Genomic DNA, 18661 nt, shown 5'->3' with positions numbered 1-18661 from the left:
GGCAGCTGATATAATAAGGAGTAACTTAGGCTACTTTTATTTTAGAAAAACAAAATAAAACTCCACGCGGCGAAGTAACGGGAACAGCTAGTAACTAAATATAAATTCATTGATACAACACGTGGAAGATCTTTGGGTTCAAATAATTATAATACGTTCTACCTTAACCAATAATATTAGGCGACAACAATGCCCGAAGTTGGGTACAAAATTAATACTTTAAATTGAATATTTCGGAGTAATTTGTTGGTAAACAAATCACGCTATCTCTGTACCGTACCACGTGTAATTTCATTCTGTTCGCAACTTCTCTCATAAAACATATTTTGGTATTGACGTATGAGTATATACTCTTATGTTACTAGTGCGTCGCCCTGTCTGCGCCCGACTGAACATAACTTTGTTAAAGCCAAAGACGACGGTGTCGGTGGTCTAGTGGTTTAGCACACCGCGTTAGTTCCGATGGTCGCGGGTTCGATTCCTCCAAATATTTGCGTCGGTCTGGGTGTTTTCTATGTATAATATGTATGTATATACGTAAAGATATTATATGTATGGATTTGTATCAGTTATTAAGTACCTATAACACAAGCATTTATTGGCAGGTAGCTAATGTAATAAGGAGTAACTTAGGCTACTTTTATTTTAGAAAAATAAAGTCATTTCACGCGGATGATATCGCGGGTACAGCTAGTGTAATAATAAATCCATTTATTGCCAAATATAATAGTACACAGTTACACAATTATACAGAATATTTACAATGATTGCCAATAGTTACAAACTTACATATTGCTGGACTGATGGGCGTACAGCGCTGTTTTCAGTTGCGTACGTACAAAATAATAAAAAAATGAACATTACTAGACATCTAAACAATAATATAACCAAATGAAATTTTGCTGTACATAAATAAACTTTGAGATTCTGATATATATATACATAAACACATTTACAGCATATACAATTTATACATACAGACACATATAATAAGCATGCATGTGTACATACACAGGAATTCATAAAAAAAATAACAAAAATTTCAGTCAAATTTCGTAATTATTTCTCTTTGTAAGTGGTTGAAAATTTATCACGAAAAGTAAGTATGAACCCCACGCTGTATCTGTTAAAATTAATATACAAAAAGCGTATCATAAAATGTTGTATTGTTGCCTTTCCACAAACAAGACTGTCTACACAAGACACTAAAATCAGGGGCAATTTAAAAAAATAATAATGAAATAGAATACCTTGAAGATTCAGGGCACTCCTTAACTCTGCAGTGAATATTGAATATTGGTGCGGTGGTAGGGAGAGCCCTGGTTTGCGTAGTTGAAAATTCATCACGCAAAGCACGTATAAACACCTTGTTGTAACTGTACAAAAATAATATACAAAAAGCGTATCATAAAATGTTGTGTTATTGCCTTTCCACAAATTAGATGGTCTTCACACGACACTAAAATCAGGGACTTTTTTATTTGATAATGGAATGGAGCACTATGAATATGTAAGGTACTCCGTAACTCTGCACCAAATATTGAATATTGGTGCGGTGGTAGGGAGAGCCCTGGTTCGCGAGGTTGAAAATTCACCACGCAAAGCAAGGTTGAACACCATGCTATATCTGTACAAATTAATATACAAAAAGCGTATCATAAAATGTTGTGTTGTTGCCTTTCCACAAATTAGACTGTCTACACACGATACTAAAATCAGAGACTTTTTTATTTGATAATGGAATGGAGCACTATGAATATGTTGTGATATTGAATATTGGTGCGGTGGTAGGGAGAGCTTTTCACAAAAGCAAGGTTGAACACCATGCTATATCTGTACAAATTAATATACAAAAAGCGTATCATAAAATGTTGTGATGTTGCCTTTTTACAAATAAGACTGTACACGACAATAAAATTAGGGGTAATTTTTTCTATGTTTGATAATGGAATAGAGAACCTTGAAGATCTAGGGCATTGTAGTGAAGATGTAGGACACTGTAGTAAATATTGGTGCGGTGGTAGGGAGTGCCCTGGCTCGCCTAGATCATTCATGTATAGCGACATCAGAGTTATATATCATATAGTATGAGCTCAGAACCTACTTTACCCTATCTGCCGTTTAATATGAAGCCAGCGTAGATATTGTTACCCCCAAGAATGGCAATAGTTCTTAAGTTAGGCCAAGCTTATACCCTTATTTTTCTTTTTATTATATACATTGTAACTCTTAACTTAAGTTAGTATAGTAACTTGCTAGATGAGGTTTTACAACCCAGTTACCCAGGAGTTCCGGAACAGATGCTGGAACAAAGTGGTTCAGCCTAAGACTCCAACCTTCAGCCATCTCGTATTCTCGTAGCCATGTAGATGATGTAACACAGGTCATCCGCTCCCATGATGATGTGTGTCATGTTACCTACACACAAAACAACCTAGGAAGAGTTGCCAGTCACTCCCCAAAAGTCCGATATTGTTACTGATTTTAGAGTCATATGTAGATGGTTTTACCGTACCGTAGTCGTATTTGGAGTTGCCAGCTCAAAATTGCGTTTAATTCTCCAATTGATTGCGCGGATATAAACAGAGAATGTAAACAAACCTTTGATAATACCTTAAAAGGGCGGAACCGTTCAAAATTAAACCAATTTATATTAATAATTTGTTGATGCGTATGTTTGTTGTTATTTCAACATCAAAACAATTGATTAAACCAAATCCCAATTGCATGGACTGTTTCAAAAAGAGTTATGTAACTATAGTAATCCATAAAATATCTTTTTTCTTGCCAATTTTCTTTCTGGTCTTTTATTTTTATGACGTATTTTATATAATTGTATAATAATAATTTCACATCATTACCTCTTTTCATGACAACTGACCGCTTACAGACGAGATAGACACGTTCCATAGTACATCTATAAAATATTCTCACGACATCAACCATTCTAAAAGTTCTTCTAATCTTCTTCTATAAATTTACGTAATTTTTCTTTCAATGTATACATATATCACTAGCTGTGCCCGCGACTTCGTTCGCGTGGTTATCAAAAATACTATCGCGATTATCCTTATTTTACCCGTTCTTGTAACATTTTTCACTGATGCTTCGCTTCTATTGGTTGTGGCGTAATATTATATAGCTTAAAGCCTTCCTCGATAAATGGACAATAATTTTAATATGAAAATATTTTTTCAATTCGAAACAGTAGTTCCTGATATTAGCGCGTTTAAACATACAAACATGCTCTTCAGCTTTATAATATTAGTATAGATTTGTTAAGAATCTATTTTATTTATACATTAATCGGTAGCAATTAACCCCATATTTTCTTTCCTCGTCATCTTCTTTGACCAACCCATATTCCCAATTTATTAGGGGTCGGGTCTACCTGTATATTTGCGCCAGCGAAGTCTGTTCTGGGTTGTCTGAGTAGTAAGGTATTAAGAAGCAGACGTGTTCATCTGCTTCTTCTTCCTCTTCTTCTTCTTCCCGCCACTTGGTGGAAGAATATTAAGAAGCAGATGAACGTCTGCTTCTTAATATTCTTCCACCAAGTGGCGGGTGGCCTGCCTCTACTTCCGGTCGAGTTTGGTGTGTTGAGTACTTTCTTAACCACGTAGTCGTCTTTTTTATTTTATTTAGGATCACCAACAGTTATTACATTCACACAATTTATTTAAGTAGATATAATGGGTTATGATCTAAAGGCACAATTTTATATATATTACTTATAGGCAAATACGGTATGTAAAATAATATACAAAAGTTATATAACAAATATCTTAAGTTAAGTTTTTTATTATGATTATGTTTATCATTTATCTGCGTGTGTGTGATGTGTGTGTGCGTAGTGTTTGTGTGTGTTTTGTATTAAAATAAGTCTTCGCGTCGGGAAATGGCCACACCAGCGTTAGTGACTTTCTCTCACTTTTTCTTTCATCATCATACTGCCTAGAAATTATATTCATATTCTATTTATGAAATTGTGAATTTAATGATAATCTATTTGTTTTAGGAATGCATTATATAAAGAACAGAGTGTGGAGTCATTGTCTAAACATGACAATCTGAACACGTATTGCGGCTCGCCGAAGCTGGACTACTGCAGCCAGTATGAGCTGAATGTAGAGGGTGAGGTCGAGGAGTCAGACCCTGACATCATACCTTGTCATTATGGTAAGATTTTCTGTATATCTAGTTCTATTTGCTTACAGCTTGGTACTCCATTGGAGTAATCTACGTCACAATATATGGAGAAGATAGTTGTCAGAATTATTTTCCTCGACTGATAAGTAATAAATAACCCTGGACAATTAACACAGCGCCATCTAGTCCCAAGATAAACGGAGCTTGTGTTGTGGGTACTAGCGACTGATAAAAATATAAGCGTATTTTTTTTTTTATTTGCAAAAAAAATCTATGAAGTTTTATCAATTATATGTAACAATATAATATTTCAGGATAATAAAATTTACACTGCACCGTCTAGTCCCAAGCAGAGATTCTGTTATGGGTATTAGACAACTAATATAAATACATAGACGTATTTTTTTGTAAACACATACATAATACACACAGAAAATACCCAGTTCGATACAAATAATCATGCTCATGAATACAAATGTTTATACTGTTCGAGAAAATCGAACCCGCGACCATCAGAACTTGGAACTATATGGCGTTTTGTGAATTATCTATAGTTATTATCCAAATTCAGATTCGAATTCAAAAATCATTTATTCATGTAGGATATTTTAGCAGATTATGAACGTCCAATGTTTTACATTATAATTTTAATTTTTTCCCTACCGTCCAATTCAGTATATAGATCCAATTGAGAAGAACTGGCTAGAAACTCAATTGAATTTCTTTTTTCTAATGCTAGTTTATTTACAATATATATTTATCTAGGTGTCTATGTCTAACATTAAATGAAAATCCCGTTCATAAACAACTATTGCCAAGCACGCTCGTCATTCAAGTAATCGTTTAGTGAGTAATAAGCTTTGCTCAGTAAATATGATTTAACAGATATTTTGAATTTATTTAAAGCTAATTCCAATATATCCTTTCGTATCTTGTTATAAATTTTTATACCTATTCCCATAAAAGACCTATTGACTTTTTCTAAGTATTATTGTTTGATTATAATAATAAGTATAATCTTATTTTTTCTTGTAACTAGTATGTAGGATAATAGGTTAATGACATTTGTAGCTGTTTCATGAGTTCGAGGAATAATTGGGACATGTTGTTAGAGATGTTACATATATTTTGTTATGAGATATATTCGATAATATTTCTGGCATAAAACAACATTAGATCAATGCAAAAATTACATAGTGTCATTACTCATTGGATATGAGAATAAATCTATATATATATATATATATATATGATACATATATATATAATAAAACTAGCTGTCCCGACAAACGTTGTTTTGCCATATAAATTAATAACGCTATAAAAAAATAGGGGTTGATGATAGAAGGGTGAACATTTAGGATTGTATGTATGTTGTATCATAAAAAAATAGAAACTCAAAATTTTGTACAATAATAAAAGAAAACTTTAGGGGTGGACTACCCCTAAAATGCAGGGGGATGAAAAATATATGTTGGCCGATTCTCAGACCTACTCAATACGCTCACAAAATTTCATGAGAATCGGTCAAACAGTTAAGGAGGAGTATGGGAACGAAAACTGTGACACGAGAATTTTATATATAAGATAATCCAGGACAATTCACACAGCGCCATCTACTCCCAAGATAAGTAGAACTTGTGTTATGGCTACTAGACGACTGATATAAATACTTAGGTATTTGTTTTATATATATATATATATATATATAAACACCTCTTTGGGCACTTTGTTGATCACGCCACAACCTAAACACTTGCTGATTCCACCTTTTGCACTGAATAACTTGACTCCTATCGCGTATATCTCAGGCGGTATGGCAACGTCGCATTCTACTTTGCGATGTGGCCATATATATTCGTCGATAGTACGATATACTCGACACTTTTTTTACTAATAATTCGTGACTGAATGGCTCCGAACGGCTAAATTTTTGGTATACACAAAGACTTTTTGGCTCTGAATATATTCCAAAAATCAATTAATTATGTTGATCACTTTATATACTCGTCCTTACTGCGATACTTATTTTCATCCGAATATATATAGATACCGTAACGGTCTATCAATTATGAATTTATTAATTTACTAATGTAGATATTTTATATTCGCAATGCTCCATACATGCAAGCTCCAGCAACGGTGGAGGCAGGGTCCCCCCTGCACCGTACACCGCACCCGCGCACACAAACAAATTAGATATTTTTTGAATACACAAAGACTTTTTGGCTCTGTATATATATTTCAAAAATCAGTTAATTGTGTTGATCACTTTATATACTGGTCCTTACTGCGATACTTATTTTAATCCGAATATATATAGATACCGTAACGGTCTATCAATTATGAATTTATTAATCTAGATATTTTATATTCGCAATGCTCCATACATGCAAGCTCCAGCAACGGTGGAGGCAGGGGGGAGCACCGTACACCGCACCCCGCGCACACAAACAAATTAGAATAAATTAAATTCATAAGATTATTTATATATTTCGACTGCCTCGGTGGTCACACCGCTTTACATCCGATGGTCGCGGGTTCGATTTCTCGCACGGTGCAAACATTTGTACTCATCGGTCATCGATTGTTTTCATCGGTCTGGGTGTTTTATATGTATATTATATATGTATTTACAAAATAAAAATCTCTATTTATATCAGTTCAGTATCAGTCTGTCTTAATTGTCCAGGGCTATTTATTATATTTTTATAAACGGTTATCTTTTTCCATCGCACCGCTCGCTATCGACAGTGAATTCATAGAAATCTCACTCTAAAAACAAAAATAGTTTTGTGTTTTGTATTTCAAATACTAAATGCAAAATAGGTATTTTCAAAATACTTTTTCAAAATAAAGTACCTTATGAATTTTTGTCCAAACCTCAGATATTTTATTTATTTTAGGTATATCAATCATTACATAGTAATATAAAAACAAAGTCGCTGTCGCATCTAACAGTACATAAACAAAGAAAGAAGACTTTGGCTCTGATACCGTAACGGCCTATGAATTATGAATTTATTATACCTAATCTAGATATTTTATATTTGCAATGCTACGTACATTGTAATATCCGCCTGCATTCATTGTAACGGAGGAGGGACTAAATAGTTGAATAAAACTGAATAAGCAGTTGCTCCACTCTATAGGTACTGCGTCGTCGTCGTATGCTGTTCATTTTTTCACTCGTTTTGGCGCCAAGAGAGGGTCACATAGTCGTGGTCAAGTTAAGAACTTATAATTTAATTTTGATAACAATAGATACAAGTAAAAAGTAGGTATTATATTAATGTACGTAAGTACTGTACTTAAAAATATTTATTCTTTATTGTACATTTGAAAAACTTAACACTTAAGGACTTGTGTGTGACATATACACGTACATACTGCCATTTTCTCTTAAAGACATCCAGAGAAGTACTATTTATCAAATACGCGGGGGGACCTTTGACCTTATAACACCTGATTCGCGCGTAACGAATTACATTGCTACTTTTTGGTATTTTATAGTGGATATTTCACTATAAAATATTATTATTTCTTTAGATTATGACATAATAACATAGTTTACATGATTTTAAGGGAAACATACGATAAAAAAAATTCCCGTAAAATGTAAAAGATAAAAAATGGTTATTGTTGGTTATCCGTAAGACATCTCAAAGCACTAGACAATCGCATTTTCATTAAACAGTATTGTATTTTTTTTATTTCTTTAACTTTAATGCACAAAAAATTTGTACATGTGGCGGACTTAATATTTTGCCGCGTTATTTACCAGGCAACCATGAGTGGTGCAGAGAAAGATTATTGGCGGTGCACTAATATAAATAAAAATGTCAAAAAAATATTTATAAAGATAATAAAGATAAGCAAAATATACATTTCTATAACAATATACATACATAAATATATATGTAAATATAACCCAAAAATGTATAAATAAATACATAATGATCCGATAATCAAATTATAAGTACAGTCTCAAATTGAAAGTAAGAAAAACAGAAAATATAGAGAGAACTATAGGCATATAACAGAAAGATGTGAAAAAAGGAGAAGGACAGTAAAAAAGTTACAAATTTAAATAATGTTCCCTCAATTTCTGTTTAAATGAATTTATTACATTATTATATATATTAGGCATACGACTAGCCTTATGACTGTTACTTTTTTTTTAATCTATACATCTATACATGTAAATAAAATTGGAGTGTCTGTTTGCAATATTGAAATAACCGTTTTTACTACTTGCATATGAATATAAATACGGTATACACCAAAATAACATATTTTACAAGTTTTGTCTGTCTGTCTGTCTGTTTGTTCCGGCTAATCTCTGAAATAGCTGGACCGATTTTGACGGGACTTTTTTTGGCAAGTAGCTGATGTAATAAGGAGTAACTTACGCTACTGTTATTTTAGAAAAATAAAATAAAATTTCACGCGGACGAAGTCGCTGGGGCCAAAGTCTATAGATATACCGAGATTTAATATTTAAGTTGCTATTATGTTGTTGACAAAATTTTACTGTAATGTTACTATTACGTTATCTTACACAATTTGTATTATTTTGGATGAATAAATAAATAAATAAATAAATAAACAATAATCTATACATCTATACATTTAATAAAAATTGGAGTGTCTGTTTGTAATATTGAAATAACCGTTTTTTACTACATGCATATGAATATATATAAGATATATACCAAAATAACAATTTTTATAATTTTTGTCTGTCTGTCTGTCGGTCTGTTTGTTCCGGCTAATCTCTGAAATGGCTGGACCGATTTTGACGGTACTTTTTTTGGCAGGTAGCTGATTTATAAGGAGTAACTTAGGCTACTTTTATTTTAGAAAAATAAAGTTAAATTCCACGCGGACGAAGTCGCGGGAACACCTTGTTTTTAATAAAAACGGTTTATTTGATAGAAAAAACATCTTTTTTGTGGTACATGAGAATGTTGAAGCCTGTTGTTTGTAATATTGAAATAACCGTTTTTTTACTACAAGCATATGAATACAAATACAGTACATACACCAAAATAACATATTTTACAATTTTTGTCTGTCTGTCTGTTTGTTCCGGCTAATCTCTGAAATGGCTGGACCGATTTTGACGGGACTTTTTTTGGCAGGTAGCTGATGTAATAAGGAGTAACTTAGGCTACTTTTATTTTAGAAAAATAAAGTTAAAAACCACGTGGACGAAGTCGCGGGAACAGCTAATGTATAATATATTAGAGATACCTACGTGTTTTTTTATTGATGACTAGCTGTACACGGGATTTCGTCCGTGTTGAATTTAACTTTATTTTTCTAAAATATAAGAAGTTAAATTCCACGCGGACGAAGTCGCGTGTACATAGTTGTCGGTAGTCTAGCGATTTAGCTAGCACACTGCTTTGATTCCTGCTTGGTGGTCGAGGGTTCGATTCCTCGCACGCTGCAAACATTTGTATTCATGAGTATGATTGTTTGTAACGGTCTGGGTGTTTTCTATGTATAGATAATATATATGTATTTACGAAAAAAAATCTTTGTATTTATATCAGTACCCATAACATAATCTTCAGCTAGCTTAACTTGGGTCTAGATGAAGCTGTGTGAATTGTCCTGAGATTACTATTATTACTATAATAAACATTTTCAAATCAGCCGATGTTTATTTTTGCCATAATACGTGCTGTTACCATGTGATAATATTACGTACGTACTTATTAAACTATTAACTTATTATTAAATTGTTTGTAACGGTCTGGGTGTTTTCTATGTATAGATAATATATATGTATTTACGAAAAAAATCTTTGTATTTATATCAGTACCCATAACATAATCTTCAGCTAGCTTAACTTGGGTCTAGATGAAGCTGTATGAAATGTCCTGAGATTACTATTATTATTAATTGGTACACAGGTAAACTACTAACTAGGCCATATTGGTGTTGTTTGTTATGGTGAAAAAACTAGTAGGTATATATATAAGTTATACGTACAATTTCAAAGACTTATTTCTTGAAAACTACTGGCTATTCTGAAATAAAACTTTAGTGTTTGTATATGTAATGTTTGCATATAAAATATGATTAAAGGTTACCAGTGTATTTACACTTTTACTGAACAAACAGAGTTGTTTAATACTGAAAATATTGTGTGGAAGGCATCAATTACTTTCAGTGCATGTATATCTTTTCTCTTTTCCTATTTATTATTATTATTAAGTTTAAAGTGGTTGAATTTTACGTAAGGGGTTTTTATACATTATTTCTAATGTACCATTTATTTTAAGTTTTTTAAACTCTATTCATCGAGACCTATCTAATGAGTCCAAACACGATATTTCTGCTTTTTCGAAGGGATCATCTGATAATACTGGTGCCAGCATGAAGTCAAGGTTAACAGATAACTAATTACTTTTATTTCGTCAAAATCTTTAGATTACGTATAATAAATTCATAATATCGCTACCTATTCAAATCAAAACAAGTATTAGGTACTTCATGTACTAGTATATAAATTCATCAACACACAAGTAAATGATTTTTAAATATATTCAGAGCTAAAAAATCTTTGTGCATTTAAAAAAAATGCCGATACGGATTCACTATTGCAGGAAATTGTTGAAAAAATATATATCGAGTATAAGTATCTACTACTATCGACGAATACATTTGGCAACAACGCATGGTCTCGGCCGGAACGGCAACATCGCATATTAGAATAATAAGATAGTGATAGAAAGAGAGAGACAGTGGATCAGCAATATCTACGGATCGTGGCTGGATCAACTAAGTGTGCAAGTGTATATAAATATATATATATATATACATTTGTCTTTAATTCAAAGGAAATATAAATAATGAACGCATCACATTTAAAACAGTATAAATAGTTAATAATTTAATAATAAGTTAATAGTTTAATAAGTACGTACGTAATATTATCACATGGTAACAGCACGTATTATGGCAAAAATAAACATCGGCTGATTTGAAAAGATTTATTATAGTAATAATAGTAATCTCAGGACAATTCACACAGCTTCATCTAGACCCAAGTTAAGCTAGCTGAAGATTATGTTATGGGTACTGATATAAATACAAAGATTTTTTTTCGTAAATACATATATATTATCTATACATAGAAAACACCCAGACCGTTACAAACAATCATACTCATGAATACAAATGTTTGCAGCGTGCGAGGAATCGAACCCTCGACCACCAAGCAGGAATCAAAGCAGTGTGCTAGCTAAATCGCTAGACTAGCGTGGAATTTAACTTCTTATATTTTAGAAAAATAAAGTTAAATTCAACACGGACGAAATCCCGTGTACAGCTAGTCATCAATAAAAAAACACGTAGGTATCTCTAATATATTATACACTAGCTGTTCCCGCGACTTCGTCCACGTGGTTTTTAACTTTATTTTTCTAAAATAAAAGTAGCCTAAGTTACTCCTTATTACATCAGCTACCTGCCAAAAAAAGTCCCGTCAAAATCGGTCCAGCCATTTCAGAGATTAGCCGGAACAAACAGACAGACAGACAAAAATTGTAAAATATGTTATTTTGGTGTATGTACCGTATTTATATTCATATGCAAGTAGTAAAAAACGGTTATTTCAATATTACAAACAACAGGCTTCAACATTCTCAAGTACCACAAAAAAGATGTTTTTATTAAAAACAAGGTGTTCCCGCGACTTCGTCCGCGTGGAATTTAACTTTATTTTTCTAAAATAAAAGTAACCTAAGTTACTCCTTATAAATCAGCTACCTGCCAAAAAAAGTACCGTCAAAATCGGTCCAGCCATTTCAGAGATTAGCCGGAACAAACAGACAGACAGACTAAAATTATAAAAATAGTTATTTTGGTATATGTACCTTATATATATTCATATGCATGTAGTAAAAAACGGTTTTTTCAATATTACAAACAGACACTCCAATTTTTATTAAATGTATAGATGTATAGATTATTATTTATTTATTTATTTATTTATTCATCCAAAATAATACAAATTGTGTAGGATAACGTAATAGTAACATTACAGTAAAATTTTGTCAACAACATAATAGCAACTTAAACATTAAATCTCGGTATATCTATAGACTAGCTGGCCCCAGCGACTTCGTCCGCGTGAAATTTTATTTTATTTTTCTAAAATAACAGTAGCGTAAGTTACTCCTTATTACATCAGCTACTTGCCAAAAAAAGTCCCGTCAAAATCGGTCCAGCTATTTCAGAGATTAGCCGGAACAAACAGACAGACAGACAGACTGTACTATGCTATACTATGTATTGATTGATATACCTAAAATAAATATAATATCTGAGGTTTGAACAAAAACTCAAAGGGTAATTTATTTTGAAAAAGTATTTTGAAAATACCTATTTTGCTTTTAGTGTTATAGTACTTTAACTGTTATGTTTTAAGTAACAATGTTTAATTATAATTAATACTACTGCACCAACACTCCGATCGTGCAAAAAAAATTTGCTGTTTCATTATTTTTTAGTTCAATTAGTGGTCTACCTAAGTTCTGGGCTAAGGGGGGGGAAGAGTCATGACGCCCCCATGACTCCCATGACCTCGATGACGCTCCCCCCTAGATCCGCCGTTGCGTCTTCTCTTTATTCGCTCAGTAACGTTGTTACAAAAGAAAAGATTCCCATCCAAAAAATAACAAGTATTGAGGTTTGATCTGGAGTCACGTTACTCCAGACTGATTTCTATAAATATTTAGATTAGGTAGACTATTATTTTTGAAATACTAGCTAGACATTATTAAGTTACTGTAGCCATAATGTAGTAGCCCAAACGTGCCAATGAGGAAGCCCTTGGCAAATGCTGCACCCTGATTGGCCCGTTTGAATTGGATCAAGAACTGCTCGTATGCCAAAAAGGTGGATTTGTATAAAATCGTGTATAAATCGCTTAATTATTATTATTACTCGTCGTGACAGTTGTGGCTCAAAACGGATCAACATTTATATATGGTCATCTGGCATTAGATCAACAAAAGGCCTCCGGATCAACAAGTGAAAATGGATCAACAAAAAACTACCTATACGGCACGTCTGAGCCACAAAGTGCCCAAGGGGATATTTATATATATATATATATATATATATATATTTTACTTCAATGCACATATGGCGGACTTAACACCTTGCAACTACCAGGCAATCATGAGTCGTGCAGAGATTATTAGCGGTGTACTAATATAAATGAGAAATGTTATAAAAATTTAAAGCGAAATATATATAAATTCCTATAAAAAAATATACATACATAAATCTATATGAATACTAGCAGGCCCGGCCACGTGTTCCTGTGGCTAAGGTTCTTGAATAATATTGCGACTATAAATTGAGATGTAAGCTATCCTATCTTTCAAGTTGGATCAAATTGCACACAATCTGCAAATCAAATTTACAACCAGTTCAGTTGTTTAGGAGTCTATCGCGGACTAACAACGTGACACGAAATTTTTATATATAAAGATAAATATCATATATAAATAAATACTTAATTATCTGATAATTAAATTATAAGCACAGCCTCAAATTGAAGGTAAGAAAAAAAAAGAAAAATGGAGTAAAATAAGAAATATATACATAATGAACACAGAAAATACAATTCAGACTGATACAGATAATCTTAATTATGAATACAATTGTTTGTACTGTATTTCTATTTATATATAGCTTTTCAATTTCTCGGGTCTCGAGAATTCTCAAGGCTTCTCGGGTTGTCGAGAAATTTACTTTTACATCCCACTGGGAATCGAACCCACAGTCATCGGAATTAAGATGGCGTATTAAACCGCTAGACAACCGAGCTCGTCGAATAAGTTATCGAATTTAAATTTAAACTATCGATAAAATTTAAAGCGTATTACTTTAAAACTTCTCTAGAATAAAGAGTAAGGGGTAAATTTGAATCCGTCCATTTAAAATTTTAAGATTGAGTTTCTACTTGATACGACTTAGTTTTGCGGCTCCGCGAATGAAAATGCATTATTGAGTTTGTCGTTGTAATAAGTTCCTTCATAGCTAAAGTAATAGACATTGAAATTTCTTTTATTCTTTATACATTGTACATACTATCTGGTGGAGACAAATTGCAAGGAGCTCTGTCGCCATAGACCGATACCATACCACAAGATATACCATCATAAAAGCCACGACCACTCTGCCAAAAGTGAACGACTGAGGAAAAACTTGGTACATAATTTACTAACATATTATTAAAGTCGCTGAATTCACCAGCTTAAGAACTTTGAATAAACCTGGCGAAAATTGTGAGTACAAATTTTAGACGGTGTCAGACTAGCGGTCTCAATTCGCCAGCTTAGGAACTTTGAAGGTCTCTGACGAAAATTATGAGTTTAAATTTTAGACGGCGTCTGTAATCTAGCGGTTTGGTGTGCTGCCTTACTTCTAATGATCGTGGGTTCAGTACCTCCCTTGGTATATTTATATCTATAGCCCCTTGCTGACCTACGTCAGCACTCACCTTCACCGCTCGTATTTCTCTTCCTAGCCAGACAAATCTAGTATGAGCCGCCTGCTAATGCAACTTTGGAAATCATCATCATCTGCTTCTTCCTTATCCCATTTCTTTGGGGTCAGCGTAATATGTTTTTCTCTTCCATTCATCTCTGTTCGCAGTCATTCCGTTATGTACTCCCTTTCTCACCATATCATCTTTCACACAGTCCATCCATCTCTTTTTCGGTCTTCCTCTACCCTTATAACCATCCACATTCATATGTAACACCGTCCTTAGGACATGATCTTCATTCCTACGCATTACATGCCCATACCACGATAGACGATTACTCTTTAACCTCTCTGACATCTTTGGAATGATGAATGACAACTTTGGAGATAGAAATAGATATTGAATACACGTTCTAGTGTTTTTGCCACACACAATCACCTTCCAGCGATAGTATTTCCAGCGATACTGAAATCTTTAAGAAAAGAACTTATTCCTTCTTAATACGTTGAAGACCACAAACCAGACCAGTAGGTCACTCCGCAACGAAAGTAAATTTACACGTTTGGACCGGGCTATCACCCGTGGGTACTTTAATTGAAATAAATCTAGGGGTTAAGTAATGTCTACCTCAAATTAAAAACATACTTAAAAAATAATATACGTAATTAACAATAAAAAAATGCCGGTCCCTATGTGAGAAATAAGATTTTCAGATTCAGTTTGGTCTTTTTCAACACACTTGCAATTCTCGTAGTGTTGCGGCATGGGCGACGGTAATCACTTACCATCAACTGAACCGCAAGACCATTTGTCCTCTCATTCATCTGCTTCTTCCTTATCCCATTTATTTGTGGTCATCGTAATATGTTTTTCGCTTCCATTCATCCCTGTTCGCAGTCATCGCGTTATTTACTTCCTTTCTTACCATTTGTCATCTTGTCCTCTATGCTATACAAAACATAGTAACGAACTGTTGTAAGAGAAATAAAAGCGTGTAAAACACTGCATATCGATTGTAACCATTACATGTTTCAGACAGGAAGTTGGCTAACGAATTCAACAAGCTGCCCAGCCCAGAGGCTATGTTCAATCCCTACGGGGAAACCAGCGAGCGAACAACAAACTTTCCAACTACTGCAGTAAGTATTTATACACGATTATGATATGCGAAAACTTTTGTACCTTGTCGCAATAAAGAAATATCGGTAATACGTAAATAATGCTAGACACTATCAATAATGTCATTGTGACAAGGTACTAACTGTTTACGTATTAACAACCCACTATAATTATATATTTCTTTCGTTTTGACTATTTAACCAATATTGATATTTATTTTAAAAAAATATGAATGAAATGGTGCTTTCGCTTGCGCTAACGATTTATGCTGGTGGGGCACCATGGATGAAGGAGAAGATAAGATGAACAAGAGGTCAAGTCAGTTAGTCTACCGCGAAAAATTTATAATGATCGTTTCTGGGGAGAACCTTATGGCGGTTAACTTGACATGGTTCGATGTTAGCAATGGCGGTATCAGTTCTCAGTACTGCCAAACCTTTACCCCCCAATATTTTTCTAAAATAAAAGCCACAGTTACTCCTTATTACATCAGCTACCTGCCAAAAAAGTCCCATCAAAATTGGTCCAGGCATTTCAGAGATTAGCCGGAACAAAAGAAAAACAAAAATTGTATAAAAATGATATTTTGGTGTATGTACCGTATTTATATTCATATGCATGTAGTCAAAAACGGTTATTTCAATATTACAAACAGACACTCAAATTTTATTTATATGTATAGATTGCTTTTAATTTATTATTTTCTATGGTCAGTCCTCATCAAGTATATCGATGGTAAACCGAGGGGTGTGTGCGCGGAGTGCGGACATCGCTGCGGCGCGCGCCCGACCGGAAGTGGTCACCACCGCCAGAAAAGTCAAGGAGAGCTGTATATAAGTAATGAGACCAATTGTAAAAAATACACCCTGTATATAGTCCATAAAATAAAGGTTAATATTAAGTCACGCTGCGTGATAATTTTGTTATATAACTTGAGGTTTGGAGAGTTTTATGATGCATGACGGTTCACTAAAAGATTATCATATAAGAACTCACTCAATGAAAATAGTAACATAGATCTTTACGTATTTCAGCAGTTATTAGTTGCATTTTCTTATTATTACATTATTTAGTAATAATTTACATTATATTCAAAATTATTATCATCAGCTGCTTCTTCCTTATCTCATTTATCTGTGATCGGCGTAATATGTTTTTCTCTTCCACTCATCTCTGTTCCCAGTCATCTCCATATTTACTCCCTTACTTACCATATCGTCTTTCACACAATCCATCAATTTTTTGGCCTTCCCCTGTCCTTATACATCCACATTCATATTTCTTTGAAATTATTAAGTTGTACAATTTTAGTTGGTAATAAATTTTATAATATTACAACATTGTTCCTACAGAAAAGAATGCAATCTGCCCTTTAAAATTTCCAATCGTTTATTGTCTTAAAGTTTGGCAAAGATTTAAAAAGCCTTAATGCTTGGAAACCTTCAGAGTTCTTCACAATATTAAGGGTTGTTTTATAACGCTAGGGTAGTCCATTCTGAAAATATTAGGTTACATAGATTGAGTAATTAGAAAATATAAGTATATGAAAATCACACTCCACTATATTCTGACGCAATGCCCTTTTGTCGCTTGTATCATCCAGAAATTGTCAATAAACTGTGTGACAATTTCGATATTGTGAAGTCAAAATTGTCACCACAAAATTTATAACTATTCTGAGACTAAAGAATTTAAAATGTCTCTGTCTACTAGTTGTAACAATTTCAAATTATGAAGTCGAAATAGTCATTACTTTTTAACAAATTTGACATAACGAAGTTGACTGTTAAAGTTCAAATGATTATTGATTGATAATGAAACTGTCAATAATTTCAATATCAAGCAATGAATATCTAAAAAATGAAAGTAATATATATTATTGTGACAATTTCCTAGGCTACATATGAACTTATTGCTAATTTAGTCTGATACCACTAGACATTAAAAAACATCAGTTTATTTTCAACGAATTAATTTTTACATAATTCAGTATAATGGTTGACTATTAAAGTTCAAAGGGTTAGTGATTGATAATGAAACTGCCAATAATTTCAGTATCAATCAATGACTCTCTAAAAAATAATAATATATTATTATGACAATTTCCTGAGCTACATATGAACTTATTGCTAATTTGGTCTGAGACTACTAGAAATTAAAAAAAACGCCAGTTTAATTTCAACGAATTAATTTTTACATAATTCGGTATAATGAAGTTACTAGTAACTATTAAAGTTCAAAAGGTCACTGATTGATATTGAAATTGTCAATACATATTATTGTGACAATTTCCTGAGCTACATATGAACTACTATTGACTAATTCGTTAAACTAAATGTTAATTATTAATTTGATCTGAGACCACTAGAATTTAGAAAACGCTAGTTTAGTTTCAACGAATTATGTTTACATATAATAATAATACTTTCAGGACAATTCCCACAGTGCCATCTAGACCCAAGTTAAGCTAGCTAAAGCTTGTGTTATGGGTACTAGATGACTGATGCAAATACATAGATATTTTTTTTTCATAAATACATACATATTATACATAAAGAACACCCAGACCGATACAAACAATCATACGCATGAATACATATGTTTATACCGTGCGAGAAATCGAACCCGCGACCATCGGACACAAAGCAATGTGCTAAACCGCTAGACTACCGAGGTCGTCATGCATATATATTTAAATTATATTTTTTGTAGATACACTTGATGCAAGTACTTCAATTTACACATATGAACACTAAACTATTAAATTAATTGATTATATCTTACAAGAAGAAGTTAAAAACCAACCCTCTTTAACAAGCAATTAAGTCTTTGAAACTTGTTAGACATAAATTTTATGTAGGTACAAAATACGAC

At 32.9% G+C, this 18661-nt stretch overlaps 1 protein-coding gene across 1 annotated transcript in view; it reads left to right on the top strand.

The window, feature by feature from the left end:
• LOC131845762 (B-cell receptor CD22-like) overlaps positions 1-16624 on the top strand; it is a 107032-nt gene extending 90408 nt beyond the window's left edge. The window contains exons 14-16 of the mRNA XM_059194854.1: positions 4019-4179; positions 15704-15807; positions 16502-16624. Of these exons, the coding sequence (XP_059050837.1) occupies positions 4019-4179; positions 15704-15807; positions 16502-16624 (388 nt within the window). The remainder of the gene's footprint in view (positions 1-4018; positions 4180-15703; positions 15808-16501) is intronic.
• Positions 16625-18661: the final 2037 nt, after the last annotated feature.

This window comes from Achroia grisella, unplaced genomic scaffold, assembly GCF_030625045.1.
Source record: "Achroia grisella isolate CSIRO2021 unplaced genomic scaffold, CSIRO_AGI_Agris_v1 utg483, whole genome shotgun sequence".
Taxonomy (NCBI): Eukaryota; Metazoa; Arthropoda; class Insecta; order Lepidoptera; family Pyralidae; genus Achroia; species Achroia grisella.
This window is presented reverse-complemented; position numbering and strand designations above follow the sequence as displayed.